The 17,309-nt window shown below is 41.0% G+C and overlaps 1 protein-coding gene across 1 annotated transcript in view; it reads left to right on the top strand.

Annotated features, from left to right (window-relative positions):
• The window catches only part of tpx2 (TPX2 microtubule nucleation factor), a 39,709-nt gene that overhangs the window by 21,981 nt on the left and 419 nt on the right, over positions 1–17,309 (top strand). The window contains exons 9-15 of the mRNA XM_060836250.1: positions 3,661–3,796; positions 5,669–5,888; positions 6,207–6,302; positions 11,953–12,129; positions 13,013–13,159; positions 13,664–13,775; positions 16,337–16,521. Of these exons, the coding sequence (XP_060692233.1) occupies positions 3,661–3,796; positions 5,669–5,888; positions 6,207–6,302; positions 11,953–12,129; positions 13,013–13,159; positions 13,664–13,775; positions 16,337–16,521 (1,073 nt within the window). The remainder of the gene's footprint in view (positions 1–3,660; positions 3,797–5,668; positions 5,889–6,206; positions 6,303–11,952; positions 12,130–13,012; positions 13,160–13,663; positions 13,776–16,336; positions 16,522–17,309) is intronic.

The raw sequence follows: 17,309 nt of genomic DNA, 5'->3' as shown, positions 1-17,309 counted from the left end.
GATATGCAGGTTAGGTGAATCGGCCATGCTAACATTGCCCATAGTGTTCAGGGATATGTAGGTTATGTGCAGAAGTCAGGGGTAAATGGAAGGGTCTGGGTGGGTGACTGTGCGAAGGGTTGGTGTAGACATTTTGGGTTAAAGGGCCTGTTTCCACACTGTAGGGATTCTAGTCTATGGATGACCACGTTTGTGTGCAGAATGAATCCGTATGGAGCCATTTTAAATTTTATTCATGTTCCAATGAAAAAAGCTAGCAGACAAACCAAACTATTCTGCTTGCTCTTGTTTTCCATATCCCTTTACGTTCAAATTTTATGCAATTTTCTCTTGTGTCCAGTGGACTCTGCCTCAGCTACTCCTTTTGTAAAGCATTCTAAGTTTCCACCAATTGGGTCATGTTAGGTGCATTTGAAATCTAACATATATAACAAATATATTTCCTTTGGCACTGACACACAAGGTCTGCTTTGAATATTTGAAAATTGGATTGTGTGCTGCACATATTCATGACTTACAAAGGTATTACCAGCTTTGGATGGCTTGAGTTACAGGGAGAGACTGGGGCTTTTTTCCTTGGAGAGGTGGAGGCTGAGGGGTGACCTTATAGAATCATAAGGGGCATGGGTAGGGTGAATAGCCAAGATGCCATGCTAGGGTGAGGGAGCCCAAAATTAGAGCACATAGGTTTAAGGTGAGAGGGGAAAGATTTAAAAGGGACCGGAGGGGTCCGAGCCCTTTTTGGGGGGTTTGTATGGAATGAGCTGCTAGAGGAAATGATGGAGATGGCTGGTTAAAAGGCTTCTGATGGGTACATGAAAAGCGGGATATGGGTCAAATGCTGACAAATTTGGCCTCCACCTGAACCTTTTTTTTGAGTCTCTGACAAATAAACAAAGAACAAGAGTCAGCCACTCAGCCCATCGAGCCTACTCTACCATTCAATAAGATCCTGACTGATCTGATTTTCTCAACTGTACATTCCTGCGTGTCTTCCCATTTTAAATTTTTTTTATCTCCTTGGTAATCAAGAATATATATCTTTGCCTTAAAAAAAAAACTTAGATTCTGCATCCACTGCCTTTTGAAGAATTATATAATCAGTTGGAGGCATGAGCAAAAAAAAATGCAGATGGAGTTTTGTTTTTTTGTTCTAATCTTAGAATCCCTAGAGTGTGGAAACAGGCCATTTGGCCCATCGAGTCTGCACCAACCCTTCAAACTATATCCCACCCAAATCTGCCCCTGTACTGTGGCTCTGGATCCTTGTGAACCCCATAGCTAATCCACCTAACCTGAAGGTCCTTGAACACTACGGGGTAATTTAACATGGCCATTCCACCTAACCTGCACACATACTGATTTGTCTTAAATGGTGGCCCTTTTTACTTTTAAAACTATGACCTCTGGTTCTTTGTGTTCCCCTAAGTGGAAGCATCTTTTCTTCATCTACCTGGTCACATTCTCAGGATCTTGTGCTTCAATTAAGTCACCTCTAATTCTTCCAAACTCCCAGACGATGCAGGCCTAGTCTTTCCTCCTAAAGTAACCCGTCCTCCATTGTAGGAGTGAAGGTGCAGGAGGCAGGCATGATTCAGACAAGTGGAAGATCTTTATTTAAGCAGGAACCAGTTAATGGAGGGAGAGGGCCATAGGATCTTCCTCAAAACTGGTCTGTAAATGAGAATGCAATTATTCCCTTTAATTTTTCTATCAGATTGGGAGATAGATCAATGACACAGATTTTCCAGTAAAAAGCAGTAATTTGTACATTGATTTACAATGGTCGCATACAACATGGTCACTATGTCTTTTCCCTCTTACTCTTTCTATCTAGTCCTATGAGAGACCTAATCACTACTGGGCATGCCTATGGCCCCCCCCCCCCCCCGGTTCCCATGATCTTATGGTGTTTAACAGACACTATAATCTCAACCTTTGGATCTTGCTATGTCTCCTATTCATTCACATTCAGAAGTTACTAGCAATACTCCTTTAGATGTGTCTCAGGCTGGCTTATTTATATGTGCTGCATTTATCAGATTGTTATTGTTCTTTATATTTTCCACTTTTCTAATTCTTTATGAAAAATACAAGAGTTATTTTTAACTACTTGGTATAATATTGATTTTTCTTTTATAGTCCTAAAAACTAATTACTGTAAAAGACTTTAGCTGTTGTTCTGGTAGTTGCTTAATGAGTAAATGGGCTTTATCTCCTACCTCATGTCTCTTTATTTAAGAGGAGAAAGTGAGGACTGCAGATGCTGGAGATCAGAGCTGAAAATGTGTTGCTGGAAAAGCGCAGCAGGTCAAGCAGCATCCAAGGAGCAGGTGAATCGATGTTTCGGGCATGAGCCCTTCTTCAGGAATCCGGGCTCATGCCCGAAATGTTGATTCTCCTGCTCCTTGGATGCTGCCTGACCTGATGCGCTTTTCCAGCAGCACATCTTCAGCTGTTTATTTAAGAGGACAATTACCCTTTTATGAAACTAGGATTAATCATTTGTCTGATTTTGTAGGCATGTTCTTATCAAAACTGTCTGGAATAGGCTGTTCGTCATGTTTATCTTTCCAGCCACTTAGTGTTCTGGTGCTGTGACAGGCTGCTCTGTCTTGTTTGTCTATTTGTGTGAGTAGATATGGGCTGTTTTGGTATAAGCGTGTATGGTACAACCCTACAGCCATGTATTAGTTGAGTAAATCTTCTCTGAACTATCTCCAGCCCATCACCATCCTTCTGTAAGTATGTTGTCTAGTACTCCATCTGGAGTGTCCATAATGCCCTATATAACTGGAGAATAACATCTCTATTCTTTCATTCAATTCCACTTGCAGTAAAATATAACATTCTGTTGGAGACAGGAGTGGGCCTTTTGGTCCTTCTGAGGCTGCTCTGCCATTCCATTTAATTTGTGGCTGATTTATCCTACTTAGTACTCTGTTACCCTTTCGTCCCTTTAACTGAAAAACTTGATCTAACTTATTTTTGGACAATTCAGCGTTTGATCTCCACCACTTCCTGGAGCAGAATTCCACAGGTTCTCCAACTCTCTTTGGGTGAAAACATTCCTCCCCTCAGTCCTAAATGATGTATACCATATCCTCAGAAAGTGACCTCTGGTTCTGGACTCCCCCTGTTATTGGAGCATTCTTCCTGCATTTACCTTGTCTGCTTCTGTTATATTATGGACCAGGCTAGACCCCCCTCAAAACATTTCAAGGAAGATGCCAAGACCCTAACTTTTTTTTTAGTTGTTTTAAGTGGACATTCCAGTGGATACCCATTTTGTATTAAACAAAACAGTTAGTTTGTTTACAGAGTACCAAATGAATAGGAAGGGGTTTAGAGGGATATGGGCGAAGTGCTGGCAAATGGGACTAGATTAGATTAGGATGTTTGGTTGGCATGGAAGAGTTGGGCCGAAGGGACTGTTTCTGTGCTGTACACTTTGACACCTTCCACCCCCCCCCCCCCCCCCCCCCCCCCCCAAGTTTTTAAGGTGTGAATATAGTTTTAACCAGTCAGGTCTCATTACTTTTCTGGATCATTTGATTGCTACATGGAGGACCAGAATTAAAACTTACTGATTTAAAATCTAATCAGGGTTGCATAAAATCACTGATTTGAAAGATGTAGACTTACCGTATTCCCTTTCAGGTCCTTGCAAGGTGTCTGAAAAGATCAAGCTAACTAAACCACATACTCCCATGCTAGCAACGAAGACGCGTGCTCGACCAACAACTTGCAAGAGTGCAGCTGAAATAGAAGCTGAAGAACTGGAGAAAATACAGTCGTAAGTGTGAGGTTTCAAAAGCCTAAAATGTTTCCTGACATCTTTGATACTTAAATGCTTATTTTTAGAGTTGGTGCACAAAGTTTCCTCTCGACCAGTATTTTGTCAGTATTACAATTTAGGATTTTCTCTTTCATGGTTGATGGAATATGTGTGAAGATTTAGTTTGTAAGTTGCAACTGTGGAACTGTTAGAGCCTGAAATTGTTTACTTACACACCACTGGCCTGATTTATTTAAATGTAAAGTGGAGTCCATTCTTTCTGTTACTTATTTACAATCTGGTCTGAATGTCCACTTGAATTTTATCAATCTCTGGGTGACTTTCTTTACTTCATGTAAAGCTTACCCTTGTATGCGACTCGTCCTGACTGAAGTTACAAATGGTTCCTCAGGCTTTTGAGCTTTTAGAACTGCACAATCAGCCAGTTAGCTTTCTAAGTCTAAGTATCAGACCTGTTGGAATACAGAATAGTGTCTCTGCAAATTGTGTACTGTTAACAGATATAGTTTTTAAGCACCGTTAAAAGGCGTCAGGGCTAAAATGCTTGAAAAAGGACACATTTAAACAGCATCAAATGAAACTAACAATTGTCAATCTTTGTTCTCTGAGCAAGCAGACTGTTAAGGGTGTTGCTAGCAGAGGTAAACTGTCTCTGACCCTATTGTCACTAAAATTAAATGTTGAAATGTATGTGCAAATCTTTTGCATGCATTAGGATAGGATTCTGTATGTTACTAATATGTTTGCTAAGAATTACACTGAAACCAACTAAAGATTATCAGTAAGGTTCCATTCATGCATGCTAGGAGCTTCATATGTTAAAACAGGATCTTGTGTTATGTAGTCAAAAGGAATAAATATTGAGGGGGGGCAAAGAAGAGTTATGGAGACTGCTAATCTCTGATCATGGAAAAGCAATTTAAGTCAATTTGCCTGACTCTAAGATTTATGGTTAACTAGTCCTGCATAGTGGTAGATCTGGTGATGGTCATGTCAAGGAGGAATGATTTAAAGCCTTACATTGGAGGTAGCCATTGCCTGGCACTTTATACCATTAATCAACCCAAACCAGCTGTTGATCAGGTTTTGTTGCATATGGACATGGTGTATAGTTTCTCTTACCTGAGGAGTCATAAAACATGCTGATTATTGTGTATACCTCAGTCAATTTTAATTCTGAGGTAACTTCGATAAATGTTTGTTCAGTAATTAAGGTACAAGGTATTCCACAGATCAGCCGTGATCTCAATGCAGCTTCAGCTGAATGGTCTACTCCTGCTTCTATCAGTGATCAAGCCCACTTTTGATCTTGTGATTTGAGCCAAGGTCATTGCAGCAGCTCTAGATGTTTGCGTCCAAGGCACCATTGTGCTATGATGTCCTGCATCTAAGACAATTGTTTGTCAACAAGCATAAGTCTCTTCCTTTTTGTCCTCAATTTGCCTCCAACCACTGAATTGTGCCCCCATCTCGACTCCTACTGAATGCAGTTTACTTGATATGATAAATGCTGCTTTGATGTCTACGGCTTTCACTCTCTGAAAAAGACAATTGTACTCTTGGATCAAACATGAAGCCAGGAACTAAGTAGCCCAAATCAGATTCCACCAGGGCATCTATTAGCATGCTGTTACCAAGCAAGTGCAGCTTGATAACACTATTGACCACCTCTCTGAATTACGCTGATAAGGCTTCAGAATTGAGGCTTTGAGTAGATAGAGAGAATAGAGAACACTGGTCTATTCGGACTTTTCTCCATAATACTTGGACAAAGTTAAGTAACAATTACAATTTCATGTTGAGATGTTAGGGACCCAAATTAGTGATGTTGAGAGAGATTGAACTGGACATTAATTCCTGCTTTTACAGGTACAAATTCAAAGCCCAGGAAGTAAATCCCCGACTCCTTGAGGGTGGCCCAATTCTTCCAAAGAAGCCACAGGTTAAGGAACCAACAAAAGCTATAGGTTTTGATCTGGAGATAGAGAAACGCATCCGTGAAAGAGAGGAAAATAAAAAGCCGGAAGAGGCAGAGGATCACGTTTTCCACTCCCGTCCCTGTCCTACTAAGATACTAGAAGATGTAGTGGTAAGCATTCTTTTCTTTCTTTACTCTGAAAGAAAAATGGAGAGTTTCAGGCATTTATTGTAAAATCAGAATTAATTCCTAGATTCAATACAACATGAAATTCTGACTCTGAACTATCTAAGATTGTAAATTTTCCTTGTTTTTATGATTGGTTTGTTGTCTCATTGAAGGAGACACTTTCTTTTCCCCCATTTTCAGGTTGCTGTTAGTTGAACTGAAGCAATATTTGATCAGTTACTAGCTTGTCAATCCATTTTTAGCAAAATAATTTTTCATTGCTTGTGGGTTGTTTCACAACGTATGACTACTTTCTTGCAGGGAGTTCCAGAGAAAAGACTGCTACCTATAACTATGCCTAAATCCCCAGCTTTCACAATGAAGAACCGAGTGAGAATTCCACGCAAGGAGGAGAAGGTAAGAACGTAGATTATAATTAATAATAGATGTCAAATAAAAGCTCAATCTCTATTCTGATCGTTACCAAAACAAATCAATTTATTGCTTCATGCTTCATTTGAAAGTGAAAAAGCAGCCAACCGCCACTATATAATTATAGAGATGTTCAGCATGAAAGAAAGCCATTTGGCCCAATGGCCACGCCAGGCCATAACCACAGCGTAACTTGTTTAAGAATAATTTTTTGTTGTAATGGAACATCCCAAGATCTTTCACAGGAGCATTGTAAAGCAAGAACTGATACTGAGTCTCAAGGAAACTTCAGGTCAGATAATCAAAATTGTAGTTAAAGAGGGAAGGTTTAAAGACTGCCTTGTCTTGTGGGGACAGGAGGAGAATTAGCTGGAGAGCTGTGGAGGGATTCTTTGACCTTGATGGGTAAATGAACTTGAGAAACAGAGCTCAAAATATAATAAATTTCAGCCCGAGTCAAACTCTGAAGTAGCGAATTTTATTGAATTGTTCTTGCAAGACTGGTGTCTAACAAGTAGGCACCCCGATCCAAAAATTACTCCGCAATTTATACAGTTTAATTGAATCTCTCTCAGTACTTCCCCATTTACCTCATTGGCCTTCAAACCTATCAATATTCCGTCTTGTGTTCTGCCCCTGCCCAGTTGCGCTCCGCCTTTGTATACTTCTCCCCTCCTACAAGCTGGGCGACCCTGACTCTTATTTACCCTCTCCCTTATTTGTAACTAGCTTGGCTCGTTTCAGTGCCTACATGTGGGCAATATGCTGAGTTTGGCATAACTGTTCTTTGCACCTTATCTGTTTTTCTGTAACATTGCTTGCAGGCACATTTCAATCTTGTATGCACATTTCAGCTAATGAAAAGCAATTGTGTATTTCCTTCACAGTTTCTGTTATTGGCTGAAATAATTATACACTGGTGTTAGTTGAGTTACCTTACATAAGCAATTATGGTTGCAGAAGTAACATTGCTTTACCTATATCCCACAAATTGAAGGACGCCAACAGTAGAGGATTTACAATTTAGGATGCTTGGGTTTCTTGCAGTGAAGAGGGTAATCCTGCCACGGTTATGTTAGAGCCCGGGTGTCCTTGGAGAAGGAGCACACTGTGTCAACCAACACCCTGGAGTTGTTCAGGGAGAGGTGGGTGCCGCAGGGAGTGGAGTGCATCATTTCCCCCTCCAACTCTATTTTGATTTAGTCCCTGCCTTCCCCTTCACTGTTTGATCCCACAGCATTGCCCTTTGATGTGAAGGGCACTGCTTGTCACAGGCCACTCGGGCGTTTCCTTTCTTCCTGGTGATGGAAATTAAATAAAGATTTTTGCACCTTGTGCTCTCACTGTGTCTCACAACTGCACACACACACAATGGGTGCTGGGGAAAAATAAGCACTACTGCAGTTAGGCGGTAGTGTGGGGGTTAATTTTAAAAAAATAAGAAAAAAATAAACAGCAAGAAAAAAAACAGGTGAGCATTGCCCTTTGCTGTGAAGGGCACTAGAAAAGAGGAAAAAATACAAAAAGAAAGAGGATAATCCTTCAAGTCTGATCCAGCTAATTCTGTTTTGTTATGCAGGTGAATTCAGCAGGATAGATTTGAGAGCTCAAAGGTTCCAGCTTCTGATTCTGTGGGTGTGGTGCTGTTAACTGTCCAGTGTTGCTTTACAGCAAATATAGCTGTTTCAAGATGTCACTTTTTTTTTTCTCTCTGCTTTTACTCTGGAGAGAACTTACTTGGATGGTTTAAAGTCTAGGTAGCATGTCTTTTTATCTTGGTGGGCATGGGAAGATGCCTGGTGTCATAGAAGGGCTAGGAGTAGTTAGCACTGCTCCGTCACAGCGCCAGGAACCTGGGTTCGATTCCAGCCTCTGACTGTGGAGTTTGCCCATTCTCCCCGTGTCTACATGGGTTTCCTCCCTGGGTGCTCCGGTTTCCTCCCAGTCAAAAGATACGTAGGTTTGAGCATGACCAATTCACTCTATCACCCATAGTGTTCAGGGATGTGCAGGTTAGGTGTGTTAGCCATGGGAAATGTAAAGTAATAGGGATAATGGAATGGTCTGCATGGATCTTCTTGAAGGGTCAGTGTGGACTTGTTGGGCCTAATGGCCTGATTCCACCCTGTAGGAATTCTACAGTGCAATTCAAACCTGCTCCATCATTTTAATGATTGTGACTGATCTCCTTTCCACTATCCTGCTGCTCCCCATAACCTTTTTAACCCGTTGCTAATTAAAAATTGAAAAACCTGTTACTAGATGATCTCTATGAAGGAAAAATTAACGTTCTGGAAACAGCCATTTTCCCATCTGTGCTCTTGGGTATTGACTAGGAGAAAGCTAATTCATAGTTACCTTTGTGTTATGTTGTGAACGTACTGAGTATTACTTGGAGGACTGGAGTTCTGAAGGAATGTTGTAAAAGGAATTGAACGTTTGTGCAGATACCTTAAAGAAGCTACTCCAGGTCACTGAAAATTCACTATGCTTGGTAGATCTTATTAAAAATATCACCAGCATCCAAAGATGTGATAATAGTTTGCTTTGGTGCTGACTGTGACAAGGCTGTTTTGCATCGTGACTAGCTTAATGAGGTTGTTCTCTTTATCTGATTCAGTTGGAGGAAAGAACCTACTTTGCCACTCTGCTTCCTGAAAAGTAACACCTCTTGATTCGCGATGAAAACCAGGAAACTGTCTGCAACTGTGTATGATTAGTGACTTTACCACATGCCAGCACATCAGAGTCTTTTACTTGAGAACATCCTCTCTTTTTGTTGTCTTCAAAAACAGCTCACTAGCTGAATTGTTTTTTCTGCAGAAGGCCAATGTCTTTGTTTTCTTTTAACTGAAGAATGTGTTTTTGGGGATATTGGATAACCATATTTGCTACAGTACTGAATCTCTGTTAACTAATTATTCAATAAGTTTTTGTTTTGAGAAACTTGATTGCTAGATCCATGTTTTAAAACTTTATTATAGAATAAACATTTTAATTTGTCACTTTGGTAGCTGGAAAAAGTATGTTTATTTCATGTGTGTAGTGGACCATTGTAGAGACAGTACACTCCTGCAGCCTTGGTTATAATACAGTTTAATTGACAATTATGTCCTGGATAATAGTCTTTCACTCATCTATTTGTATTTGTATTTTTGTGTTGAGTGTGAAGTCCATAGCTGGTAATAGACAAACTATCATGAAACCCCTCACAGTATACCTATTCGCAACTGTGGCTATACCTACACACCATGGACTACAACATTTGAAGGCTGTTCACCACCCTCTTGAGGGCAATGAATGCTGTCTTGCTGAGTGATGCAATGTCCATGAATTGAAATGCCATCAAGATGCATCCCATGGCTTTCTCTACAATAACCCCAAGCCAGTGATACTGGTATTGTGACAGTCTTGCAATCTTGTCAAAGCCCTTTCTTATATAAACAATGCTAATTCTTCACTCTCAAAGATTATAGCCCTGGGGCTTCCTCAGATGATTTGTCATGCAGCACCTTGATTGCTTAAGTCTCGAGCGTTTGATCTGTTACCCTAAGCTTACACTACCCCTGGTTTCTGCACCAAGCAAACACTGCTAATTGGCTTCCTCCCTATTCTCAACTCCACTATTAATGGTTCCCCAGTGTTTATTTTTTGTTTGAGCACTGAAGGGTCTGGATAGCTTTGGGGGTTTTTGTTGAGCTCCAATAACAAGACATGGGTGCATCTTGAATTACTGTGTCAAGTTTCACAACATCTTTCCTGCAGAAAGGTGACCAGAACTGAACAGAGTTCAGAAAAGATTTATAAGTATGCTGTTGCTGTTGCTGCTCCTCAGATGCTGCCTGAACTGCTGTGCTCTTCCAGCACCACTAATCCAAAATCTGGTTTCCAGCATCTGCAGTCATTGTTTGTTTTTTACCTACCTTTTTAGAAGTATGTTGCTAGGGAGGAGGGTTTGAGTTATAGGGAGTGGCTGAATAGGCTGGGGCTATTTTCCCTTCAGCGTCAGAGGCTGCATGGTGAACTTAGAGGTTTATAAAAATGTGGAAGGAATGGATAGGGTGAATAGGCAAGGTCTTTTCCCCGGGGTAGAGGAGTCCCAAACTAGAGGGCATAGGTTTAGGGTGAGAGGGGAAAGATATAAAAGAGACCTATGGGGCAACTTTTTCAGTGAGTATATGGAATGAACTGTCAGTGGAAGTGGTGGAGGCGAGTACAACTGCAATATTTAAAAGGCATCTGGATGGGTATACGAATAGGAAGGGTTTAGAGGGATATGAGCCAAATGGGACTCGGCACAGACGAGTCGGACTGAAGGATCTGTTTTTTTTTTGCTATACATCTGACTCTGACATACTGGCTCCCAGGGCACTTCTGAACCCTAATTGTTTGGATCTTGTTGCAGCTGCATCATTTTACTCAAGTGGAATTTCTTCTCTCAGCAGCCTTGCACTGGTTTATTTGTATGCCCATGGTAAAAACAAGGACTGCAGATACTGGAAACCAGAAACTAGATTAGAGTTGTGCTGAAAATGTGTTACTGGAAAAGCGCAGCAGGTCAGGCAGCATCCAAGGAGCAGGAGAATCGACATTTCGGGCATGAGCCCTTCTTTAGGAATTATCGGACAAAAGCTTATCGGGAATGAGGCAGGGAGCCTGCAGAGTGGAGAGATAAATGAGATGTGGGTGGGGAGAAAGTAGCATAGAATACAATAAGTGAATGGGGATGGAGGTGATATGTCAGAGAGGAGGGTGGAATGGATAGGTGGAAAGGAAGATAGGCAGGTAGGACAGGTCATGAGGGCGGTGCTGAGCTGAAAGACTTGAGGTGGGGAAGGGGAAATGAGGAAACCGGTGAAATCCACATTGATGCCATGGAGTTGAAGTGCTCTGAGGCGGAAAATGAGGTGTTCTTCCTGCAGACCTCAGGTGATGAGGGAGTGGCGGTGGAGGCGGCCCAGGACCTGCATGTCCTCGGCAGAGTGGAAGGGGATGTTGAAATGTTGGGCCACAGGACGGTGGGGCTGACTGGTATGGGTGTCCTGGTGATGTTCTCTAAAGCGCTCTGCTAGGAGGCGTCCCATCTCCCCAGTGTAGAGGAGACCGTATCGGGAGCAATGAATACAACACTCTCCATTCTGCTGGCACCCTGCCTCTATTCCTGATGAAGGGCTTTTGCCTGAAACATCGATTTTTTTTTTTTTTTTCCCCGCTCCTCGGTTACTGCCTGACCTGCTGTGCTTTTCCAGCACCACTCTAATCTATTTGTATGGCTGTGTCAGGTCCTGATATGTCTAGTTTTTGTGCCAGTGCCAGACCTGATCCCAGTCCTGCGATGTTCGTTTTGATCCCACAATCTTGATCCAGATGACTGAGCTCTTTGTACTGGATAAAGCTTGCACAGACAGCTATGCTGCTGGTCTGAGAATGTTCTGGGACTCCTGGGGCCAATTGCTTGTCCTTGCTGGAGCAAATGTATTTCAGGCAATGGGCATCTTCCAAGAGATTGTGTGGTTATTTTTCACTTGAGTGAACAGGCTGCAAGAACAGCTGATGTTTTGTTTAGTGGTACTTGTCTGAGTTTACTATGGTGAATGAAGACTCACTCTAGTTTCTTGCTTGTTCAAACTTTTAGGAGGAGAAACGCATAATAAAAGCAAATCCCATGCCACACTCTGCTATCCCATTCAAGCCAAAATCATTGGAAGACAAGCTTATAGAAGTTCAGCCATTCTCATTTGAAGCACGGGACAAACAGAGGGAAGCATTAAAGGAGAAAAAAATACAAGAATTGCGCAAAGAGTTGACTGAGGTAAAATTCACTTAAGCATTTAATTGATTTGAAAAATGGCCACTCTTCAGAATCCAATTTGAGAGGTTACACAAATCCTTGTATCTTGGAATTTAGCCAGACGAGTTGAGAATATGGTTAGGTGACAGGGCATGTTTAAATCTGAAAATGGCAGCATGATGGCTGAGTGAGTGGTTAGCTGCTTCAGTGTTAGGGACCTGGGTTTGATTCCAACCATGGATGACCATGTCTGTGTGGAGTTTGCACGTTTTCCCCATATCATCTGTTTCTATCAGGTGCTCCAGTTTCCTCCCATTGTCCAAAGATGTGCAGGTAAGATGGATTAGCCATGATAAATGTGGGGTTATGGGGATAGGATGGGGTTGTGGGAGTGAGTGGAATGCTCTTTGGAGGGTCAGTGCAGACTTGATGGACTGAATGGCCTCTTTCTTCACTATGGATTCTTTAGGGATTCTATGAAAACAAGTAAGTCACGGTAATTCTTCACAAACATAAGACGCCATCCAGGGTATTTTGTGAACTTTAGCTGTCCTGCTTTTTCTTGAAAGAAGACTATCAAGTCTCTCGGGAGATGAGAGGATCTTTAATAGAGAGATGAAGCTCAGATACATGGAGAAACAAATTATTTGTTTTCATTTGAGCAGTTATAGTTAAAGATTTTCGAAGTCGGTCAATAACCACAAGTCATTATTTTAAAACCGTTCAGAAAGGGACAAAGGGAGAAATTCACTTTTTTTTTTCGCAGTGGGATTATGGAGATCTGGAAAAAGTAGTCGGTGTGTGGGATTGAATTGGACGAAAAGTTTCTTTCAGACAAGTATAACTTGAACTAAACTTATTTCCAGACTGTTACTTATTAATATCTATATTGTCCCTTGTACAGTTCCCTAGCTTTAAAGCTCAACTGCTCCCTGACTTTAATTCTACTCGGTTACCAGAAAAGATGGTAAAGTCTCCAACTAAAGTGCAGCCATTCCACCTGTGTTTAGAGGAACGTGGTGCTATCCGAGATCAACGTTGGGCACACATGGTAAGCAGTTATGATTTTTTATTTTGGCTACCATTTTTTTATTTTTGCATTTTTGATTTTGTCTTCCTGGTAATCGAATCTCTGTCAATGGATGATTCTTTGGCCCCCTCCCTGACCATGAGTATGGATTTGTACCGTGGAGGGAGAGGATGAAGACCCCACTCTCTCTTTTCCCCTTCCCCCCCCCCCCCCCCCCCCCCCCCCCCCCCCAAGAACCCTGGCCACTCATGCTGAGTTGAATACCTCTGCCCTTAACTGGATTGAACAAAAGACACTGATCAAAGGCACCTTGTCATACTTGGCTTTTACCCAAGAAACCTACACTGGATGTCAGACAACTTAAGGCTTCATAACCCTATTTGGCTATTCTTGCTGGGATTTGGATGTGTGGGAGTGGCAGTGGGTGCTCAAGCAAGATGGGGAAATGGCAGGTGTTACTTTTGAATGGTCCAAGTTCTGCTTGTGAACAGTAAGGTTTAAGAAGATATAATTTTTTTTCTACAGATGAAAGAAGAGCTGAGACAACAAAAAGAAGCAGCATGCTTTAAAGCTAACCCCAATTCTGTCATTTATCGCGAACCATTTCTCCCAAAGAAGGCAGACCGGTCATTAATAGGTAATCTACTAGCTTTTTTTTTGGAAAGGCGATGGTGCGCAGGAAACTCTACAGTGAAATGTTATAAAATGTAGTAAACTGACTACCAGTGGTCACAAGACAGAGGGTCCTATAGTCTGATTATAGGAATTTCCACTTTAGTTAACCCCAAAGTCTTTCCCATCTGAAATCTTTAGTTGCTGAATGCTGACTTTTCTAGAGGTTGCTATGGTTCATGAAAGACTTTTGAAGGGTTATTTTCTTGTAGTAAACCTACCCACAATAGATTGATTAAACATGATTTCCATTTTTCTAGCTTGATTCTGTCTATTTACCTTTAACTTTTAAGTGTCTTGTTAGAAAATCTTTACTAATAAATTCTAACATCTTCCCTAAGACAAATGTTAAGCTAACTGGCCTATTACCTTGTTTTGTCTGCTCCTCTTGAAAAATGGAGTTATGGTTGCTATTTTCTAATCCATGGAACATTTGAGTCAAAGGGATTTTAGAAAATCAAAATTGATGCGTCATCTATCTTGTCAGCCACTTTGAAGACCCGAGGATGGATTCCATCAGGACCTAGTAACTTATCAATCTATAGCTGCTACAAATTGTTCAGTATCATTTTTTTTCCTGAGATCCTCCCTCCTTCCATTTCTTGACTTTTACAGACATTTTCTGGGTTGTTACTTTTCTCTCTTCTGTAGTAAAGACTGGTGTAAATTGTCTGTTCAAATCTTCTGCCATTTTGTTACTTCCTATTATTAGTTTCTATCTATAGGGCTAACACCTAAAGTTTATCAAACACAGGTGTTAACAAAGTATAGAAACCTCTTATAAATTTGTCTTTTTTTTTATTTCTGGCTGACTGTCTGTTGTACTCTAAGTCTCCCTCCCAATTATCATTTTAGTCATTCTTTACGTTTTATATTCTGTCCAACCTATTGAGCCGCTGTTGATCTTTGCATAATTATACACTTTAAAGTTTGACATTAATCTTTAACTTTTAATTAAAAGACCCGACATCTGTGGTTCTCATTAGAATGTCATTTCTGAAATATTTCCTTAAATGTTTGCCACTGCATCTCTCTGCCTCAAGGTGGTCTCCCGGGTCTCTTTAGCTAGCTCAGATTTTATGCCTTCATAGTTGCCTTTTATTCAAGTCTAGTCTTCAGCCTACTTTTTTTTGCCCTCAAACTGACTGCAAAATTCAATTATATTGTGATTGCTATTGCCGAAAGGAGTCTTCTAATGAGGTATTGACATGTTTAATGAGACACTGTAGCACAATAGCAACTCTAGTGCCTGCCTGTTTTCTCTTGTCAGATCTGTTTAGTTTCTTCAGCACTGTTTAGTTAGATCTCTAGCACTTGTCATTTTACTGTTATTATACAAATAAAGGCTATTGCCAAGGTTTGGGTTTCAAATGAGTGGAAATTTGAGGCCCTGGAGAATCATAGAATCCCTACAGTGTGGAAACAGGCCACTTGGCCCAACAAGTCCACGTTGACCCTTCAAAGAGTAACCCACTCAGACCCATTCCCCTACTGTATAACTCTAGATTTCACCTGACTGATGCACTTTAGCGTACACATCCGTGCATACTGTGGGTAATTTAGCCTGGTCAATTCACCCTAACCTACACCTCTTTGGACTGGGAGGAAACCCACTCAGACATGGAAAATGCGCAAACTCCACATACAGTCACCAAAGGCTGGAACCGAACTCTGGTCCCTGGAGCTGTGAGACCACTGAGAAAATTTAAGCAGATGCTGAGTATTGACTTTCATTGTAAAGTGACTTGGTGAGTGTCTTTGAAAGTCAGGAGCAAGATGAGATGAGCATGAGTACTGTCTTGGAGCTTAGACAACTATTGGCAAGTTTCTTTGTTTGGGGTATCATGGCCAAAAACATGGGGTGTTTGAGCATCCCTATATTCGAAAAAAAGCATTTGACATTTGGACAGAGGAAACAATGTTGAAGAACTTGTGCATTGATATGAAACAACAGTGCGAAAACTTCAGAAGCTCCACCAGACTAGAGTCCCTTTTTGAGATATGGTGGAAACAAGAATATTCTGCTCAAATATAAATGGAGTGGGAGAGAAGGGGGCGATTCTTGATTTACAGTTTAATCCAGAGGAACTGTTGGCTTGGTCTAAATTAGATTTGGACAAGGAAGATCTAATTTGCTGTAGGTGGCATGGCAGGGACCTGGGTTTGATTCCAGCCTCTTGTGACTGTCTGTGTGGAGTTTGCATGTTCTTCCTGTGTCTGTGGGATTTCTCAAGTTTCCTTCCATAGTCCAAAGATGTGCAGGTTAGGTGGATTGGCTACAGTAAAGGCTGAGCTACAGATAAGGTGGAGAGAACTAGGTCTGGGTGAGATGCTCTTCAGAGGGTAGGTATGGACCTGATGGTCTCTTTCCACACTGTAAGGATTCTATGATTCTGAACTGTAGAACGAGGTTCTTCTTTTGTTGGCTTGTCTTTTTTTTTGCTTTTCTCTTTTCCCCCTAAAGTGTGTTTTCCTTTTGTAGCAAATGATTAATGTTTTGTTTGAACCCTTGCTTTTCAAACTTAGAAAATGTTGATTCCACAGTTCAGCAGACATTTGAACTGGCTACAGAAAAGCGTGCAAAAGAGCGTGCAGAATTTGAAATGCGTAAAGCCGAAAAAGAAATCATGAGGGAACAGTTTGAAGAGAAAAAACGAAAAGAAAATGAAGAAAGAGAAAGAGAAGAAACTGCTCGACTTCGGCAGGAGCTAGTGAGTAGCTGGTTATTTGGGGTCTGTTTAGCTGAGTTGGTTAAATGGTTGGTTCCAAATGCTCAAATCAATGAGACTCATTAAAGTGTTTCTTCATTCCGATCCACCTGTGGAGCGTACACATCCAATTTACTATCTCCCAGCAGGTCTGTGAACTAACTGCTCAGTGGGGTTAGTGGTTTGGAGTGTCAGTCATGTCTGACATATCTTCCAGCTGCATTCCAATATTCATTTGAACTTTAGTTTGTGTTTTAGGAGAGAGATGAAGAAATGATTCCTGTTGCTATTTGTCTAAACTGATTCTGACTTCCAGTACTGAGAGTAACAGGGCTTTTGTTTGAAATGGCATGGCTTCTGTAACAGGCAGACCCATAGGTGTTAGACATTTCAGTTATCTCATGTGGCCTTCATTTTAACAGCTCCCACCAGTCATTTAATAATACTTAGTCTTCTGGGCCAGCAAGTATCTTGCCAGTATTATTAATGGGTGATAGGTATTTGTTTGAATTTTCAGGTTAATTGCCCATCATTAACAACTATAACAAGAGTATCAGATTTAAAAGTTTTATGCTAGTTATTTCTCATTCTGGGCATTTGCTGCTTAAACATGGATTAATACATTTCATCCTTGAAAACAAGATAAGGTACTTTGATATTGTTAGTGATTTCAAAAAGAAAATGAATTTTACTTTGCTTAGTTCTTTTGTCAAAAGAGCCTCTCTGTACACAGTTCTCTCTGTATAGGGGGGGGAAGAAACAACATTCTTGGTTTGGATTTAAGTGGCGTA

Source organism: Hemiscyllium ocellatum, chromosome 15 (genome assembly GCF_020745735.1).
Source record: "Hemiscyllium ocellatum isolate sHemOce1 chromosome 15, sHemOce1.pat.X.cur, whole genome shotgun sequence".
Taxonomy (NCBI): domain Eukaryota; kingdom Metazoa; phylum Chordata; class Chondrichthyes; order Orectolobiformes; family Hemiscylliidae; genus Hemiscyllium; species Hemiscyllium ocellatum.
The sequence above is the reverse complement of the archived record's forward strand: the minus strand, read 5'-3'. Positions and strand labels throughout refer to the sequence as shown.